This window comes from Cervus canadensis, chromosome 16 (assembly GCF_019320065.1).
Source record: "Cervus canadensis isolate Bull #8, Minnesota chromosome 16, ASM1932006v1, whole genome shotgun sequence".
NCBI classification, from domain to species: Eukaryota; Metazoa; Chordata; class Mammalia; order Artiodactyla; family Cervidae; genus Cervus; species Cervus canadensis.
In genome coordinates, this window is record NC_057401.1 from 36,701,150 (window position 1) to 36,707,149 (window position 6,000).

At 39.8% G+C, this 6,000-nt stretch overlaps 1 protein-coding gene across 6 annotated transcripts in view; it reads right to left on the reverse strand.

Moving 5' to 3' along the window:
• Positions 1 to 4,599, reverse strand: part of SPEF2 (sperm flagellar 2) — a 187,896-nt gene extending 183,297 nt beyond the window's left edge. For 4 of the 6 annotated variants that reach the window (XR_006273380.1, XM_043488877.1, XM_043488878.1 and 1 more), the window contains exon 1: positions 4,412 to 4,599. Coding sequence is in view for 3 of the 6 variants with exons in the window: in XM_043488877.1 (XP_043344812.1) it covers positions 4,412 to 4,469 (58 nt within the window). In the remaining 3 variants the exon portion in view is untranslated. The remainder of the gene's footprint in view (positions 1 to 4,411) is intronic. The other 2 variants (XM_043488875.1, XM_043488876.1) reach the window with 2 other exon arrangements.
• Between the last annotated feature and the right edge of the window lie 1,401 nt (positions 4,600 to 6,000).

The following is a 6,000-nucleotide window of genomic DNA, read 5'->3' on the forward strand; positions in this document are numbered from 1 at the left end:
GTAATTATTATTATTACCTCTCAGGGTATAAAATTGTGACTAAAGATTACTGTTTCTAGTTCAGATACTAGAAAATCAGGACTTCAGAGATACTAAATTTTTCAACTCAGTTTTCTATTTATTGATTCTTTGTTACTTGTGATAACAATGTCTGAGACTATTCAAACAAAAATACCCGTAATAAGGTATACACAATTTTCACTATGACCCCACCCAGAATCCAAAAGAATATGGACTGCTTGTATATCAATTTGTACAAAGAATCTGATGTATACAATACATGGAATTTGAATGCTCTACATTTGTGGAGAATGTTTAATTATGACATTCTGATGCCAACTTCCTCTTACAGTGAATTCATAAGCATTTTGCAAAACAGAGGCAATGGTTAGGTTTTAAAATAACTGAGAGTCTGTAAAGACTTTTACAGCAAATCTCTTAGTAACATTATTCTATATTGCTTATTTTTATTACAAAAATAATTGCTTGAATTATTTTCTATTGAATAACTTTTAGTATTTTAAGACATTTCATTAACATACATCTAAGCATTATTTTCCAGGACAAATGGTCTAGTTAAACTTAACTCACTGGAGATCCTTAGCTTTAGTAACATAGATCTGAATCTTCATATGTTGAGACTATTCAAACCTCTGGTGACTCCCAGAAACCTCATTAAGTGGAGGGAGACTGTTCTTAACTGAGGATCATTGGAATTCATTTTCTTTACTGCTGATATTCAGGGTAGTCCAGGCAACACAAAATTCAATATGAGATGCTTTATCCAAATTGATTTCTACCTTTCAGAATAATCCAGAAATCAATCAGCTTTACCTGCCTCTCTAATGACTAAACCATGATTGAGTCTCACCGAGGCAGCAATGCATTCACTTGGCATTCTCATTCTGTTTGCTTTGTCTCAGGAAGCAACATGTGGACTGAACTATTTCTAAACAAATACTAATAACTCCACCATTGTCACTTAACCATTTAACCATCTGGTTGAATTTCTGTACTTCTTGTGACTTCAACTGAACAATAATCCTCCTTAAAAGGAGCTCAAATGAATATCTTTGGGAGGGTTAATTTTTAAATAGTAAATTCCCTAAGCATAAAATCAAATGTATAATACATCCTAAGAGCACTAGTCAAAGATCTAGATCCAAATTCTAGTTCTAGGACTTATTAGACGGGTGACTTAGAACAAATTATCAAGCTTTCTCAGCCTCTTCTACACATGTGTTCAATGGAGACAATGCCTCTTAGGACTTTTTAAAATCTCAAATATGAAAACCTATGTAAAAGGCTTAGCACAGGGTCTGGCATAAGAATTTAAGTGCTCAACAAAGATTAACTTTTATTATTATTATTATTCCATGTATAGACTTCATTTGAGAAAATAACTCTTACGTACTCCCCTGTCCCAGCAATACTTCAATATGCTTACTATATTTCAACTAAAGTGTTAAGCCTCTTTTTCTCCTACATTGTCATGTGACATTTGATCTTCTTTTTTTGATTTTGCATTTGTAAAGCTATACTGAATTTTACTTTCAAATTATGAAGGCAATACAAGCAAAACATCAAATAACACAGATGTATAAAGAAAAGCTAGCAATCATCTCCTTTCCCAGGGTAAGCAATATCAATACAGTGGCTTATATGCTTCCACGCCTCTCTCTCACACAAACCACAAGATTAAGAGTCATGTATATGTCAACAGTCCAGTATATGCCTCTCCACACTTTTCTCTCACACATCCTCATGCAAAATGATATTATACTGGTTCAGTAAGTTTAATTTTGTTTTTCACTTGACAAAATTACATGAGCACATTTTAGGTCAAAAGTTAGAATAACTAACTCATTTGTTCTAACAACTGCATGATAATCCATAGCATAAGTACAGCATCATTTACCCAAGTATTCTATTATTGAAGCAAATTTACATTGTCTCCATTTTTTTTCTTTTTGCCCCTACAATCCATGTGGCAATAAACATCTTTGTTCAAATGTCCTTACACATTGGTGATTTTATTTTTGTATGATAGTTTCTAAAAAGTAAGATTTAGCATTTACTGTGTGTCAGGGACTGTTTTAAATGCTTTGCATTTATTATGTCATTTAATCGTAACACTACTTGATAAAGTATTATTATTACCCCTATTTTGAGTATTATAAAATTTAGGTAAATAAATTGCTCACAAGCACTAGCTAGTAAGTGTGAATAAGTGATTTTAACCTAAACAGTCTGGCCTCCAAATCCTTGCACTTAACAGGATGCTTATCCAGAAATTGCCCAGTTATTTTCCCCAGAAGTTGCATCCACTTATGGTCCCTCCAAGAGAGTTCCTATAAACTGTTTTAAGTCTTCCATTGTATTGGTACCACAGAATGGCTTATCTAATGACAGAAATCAACTGGCAGCATGCTTCTTAGGCACACAGATCCTATCTTGTCTGTTTCCAAACACCGTTGAGTGTGTTCCCTATAATCTGAAAAGGCTCTTACAACATGGATTTAGGTAATCTCAGGAATTGTCTCTCTCTCCTTTGACTCCTCTTAGCAGTTAGGATCAAGAAATGAATATGTATTGCTAGTGAATGGGATGCAGAATATATTAGCTGTCTCTGCTAACAGCTTCCAGCTTTACACTTGGGGAAAGCAGACATCGGAAATTTTCCATTTATAGTTTATGTTATTTAAATTCTTTAAAAATCTTAGTCTTGGGACTTCCCTGGTGGTCCAGTGGTAAAAACTCAGCACCTCTACCACAGGGGGTAGGGGTTCAATCCCTGGTCAAAAAACTCAGTTCCTGCATGCCTCTAGGTGGGGCCAAAAAATAAATAAAATCTCCAGTCTTTTAACCTTCAGGGAATGAAGTAATTCTTCCTCCTCCTTTCAAAACCAAAACTCCCCAAACTGATTACAATTAGAATGGCATATTACTGTTTTTAGATTTCTTGTAAATTTTATTTACTTTTCTCAAAATTGTTTGAATATGCAACAGAGTCTTGTGGACTTGAGCAAAGAATATGGCTTTTATTAATCAAGTAAATGAACCAAAGTAAACTCAGCAATCTGTAACTGCTTTTCTTCAGAAGAGTATACCTTAAGGCCATGATACTACATTTTGGCTCCTATGGTGAGAAAGAATTAAGAAAAGAAAAATGCTAATACCATCCTGAGATAAGCATCATATTTTAGATAAGGAACAGTCAGAGAGACACATGGGATGATCATGGAGTCCTGGGAAAAAACTTACTGTGTGTGGGTGGCAGTTTGGCAAAGAAAAAGTCTGGGTTTAATGTGTCAAGAAAGACAACTGGAGTGAGTGAGCGATAGTCGCTCAGTTCGTGTCCGACTCTGAGACCCCCTGGACTGCAGCCCACCAGGCTCCTCTGTTCATGGAATTCTCCAAGCAAGAAAACTGGAGCGGGTTGCCATTTCCTTCTCCAAAGGCTACTGCAAATGCTCCAAATTTAAAGATCTTAACGTTGGTAACAAACACTTCGCAGCTGCAGAGACACTACTGATTGAGCAAATACTGTGGATGACTTAAGATTGAGTTGGCATTATTGCCACTCTGGAAGCAAGTTGCCATTATGCAAGAATGCTTCTGGGAAAAACAGATTGAAATGATTTGGCCTGAAAACCTCCTGCTTTGAGCAAAACCATACCAGTTGGAAAATGAACTCTTGTTTAAGAAACAACAAAAAGAAGTTGAATGGGGTATAGTGCTATTCTGGAATTACTTGGTTGTTACAAAAGCTGTCAGCATGTAAAACTGCGTCTGGGGTTGTGGGATTTAGGAAATTTGGATGACAACTTTATGGCTGGGATAAAGTCAGGTTAGTGAAGAAGTCAGCTTTGGGAAAAGTGAAAAGTGGTCAGAAGTAGCAAATGTGTACATATCGAGTTAAAACTGCTGAAATTTGTAATAGTTAATATATCCTGCATTAACTCATTTCACACACAGCCCTTTATACTGGAGGGAACACACTGCGAGAAGGAGAAGGTATTGTAACTTGTCCAGGGGCACACAACTAGTAGTAGTGCGGTAGCTGACTTTCAGGATTCACATTTCGCTGGTTTCCCAGCACACCACGCTTCTGAGAGTGTGAAAGGAGCAAAGTCAGGGCTAGACTAAAGAGTCCAGAAAGTTCTTCTCTCCACTGGAGCAAGGGCGCCCTCCCTAAAGCCATGGTAGGACAGAACCCACGGGGCTGGGACCACCGTGATGATGGGTAACTCAGAGCCGAGCGGCAAAGTGGAGAAGAGAGGCTCCGCGGTGGCTGAGGTGAGCCAGAGCCGGCAGCTAGCCTGCCCCGGCAGACTCCATCAGCTCGCCGCGCCCCAGGCTCCGCTCCCCGTTCGCCCCCGGGCCGCTCGCCCCAGGCTGTGTCACTCACTCACGGTCTGGGACACCTTCAGTTCCTGGTTGAGCCACTGGCACAGGATCTCCGACATGGTTCGGCCTGTGCCTCCCACCGCACGCAGGTGCCAGGAACACGCGGGAAACCTAGCCCGCCTGCCTGCCTGCGTCCTCTTGTTGCCAAGGGCGACCCGTTGCTAAGGAAGCGTATTCAGGCCGGAGCTGGGAGAAGAGGGGTGCCAGAGCTCAGCCCAGGAGGACAGAAAATCGTGGCCTGCCCCCTGCTGGTAGGTCAGACAGGGATGTGCGCAGGCGCGGTGGGCTTGGGAGCGCTGGGGGAAGGCGGTGGAGCGCTATCAACACAACAGCCAGGAGAGGTTTGCAGGGTTGGTGTGTGGAGAAGAGGCAAGGAAGCCCTTCGAAAGAGAGAATCTTGATTGAAGGGGATTTTTTTTTTCTTCCTGTTTACCTCCTAAAGAAACTTATGGGAGCCCCTGCTCCAATGACCTCAGTTTTGTCTTTAACTTACCAATTGCCGGTTTTAATTGCTGTATTATATGGGATACCCAAGCAGGGACTGAATAGGTCTTATGCAACTTTTAGTCCCAGAACTGGTAGAGGTCCTGACCTGTAGCAAGCTTTCAATAATTTTTGTTGGTGGTGGTGACAGAAGTAACATTTAGGGTAATTCATATCTTTATATTGTTTTGAGAGGTGAGTATTTAATGAATTTCTTTTCTGGTCATTTTTTTCCTTCCAGGTATTATTTTAAATTGTATTTTGGGAAAGACTCTCACCTTGACCAAACCTGAGTCAGACTCCTCTAAGCCCTCTTCTCCCTGAAGTCCTACCTTGAACTCTGTCCTTGGCTCCTTTGTCGAGTTTGGGCAAAAATTCTGCTGGGTGAGTTTAGTGAAAATCCACCACCCTCCATATCTGATCTAGTTCCCTGTCCCTGACCCTTGATAGCTGATCATTCTGGCCTGTTTTCTGCAAATGTCCTGTCTAGTCAGTTTAGTCTTTAACTCTGATGTTTCCTCTTAGTAGTTTTCCATCCAAAGACCTCAAATACACTCCTTGGCTGTAAATCCCCACTTTTCCTTATTATATTCAGAACTGAGCCCTATCTCTATCCACTATTGCAAAACCCCATTGCAGTAGTCCCTTCAATAAAGTCTTATGGTCTTTAACAACAGCAAGAAAAATTCTCCTTTAATAATTTCTAAAAGTTTAGATGGAATAATGGAAAAATTATTTACATATATAATGTGCTTAGTCACTCAGTTGAGTCTGACTCTTTGCGACCCCATGGACTGTAGCCCACCAAGCTCCTCTGTCCATGGGGATTACTCCAGGCAAGGATACTGGAGTGGGTTGCCGTGCCCTCCTCCAGGGGATCTTGCTAACCCAGGGATTGAACCCAGGTCTCCTGCATTGAAGGCAGATTCTTTACTGTCTGAGTCACCAGGACAATATATATATGTGTGTACATATGTGTGTGTCACAAATATAAGTAACTTCTCCCCCAAAGCTTGAATTCATCAAATTCTTTTAAACTGTAAGAATGATGACAGTAATGTCCTAATAGGTGAAATTTCTCTTAAAATTAATCTGAAATTGATCTGT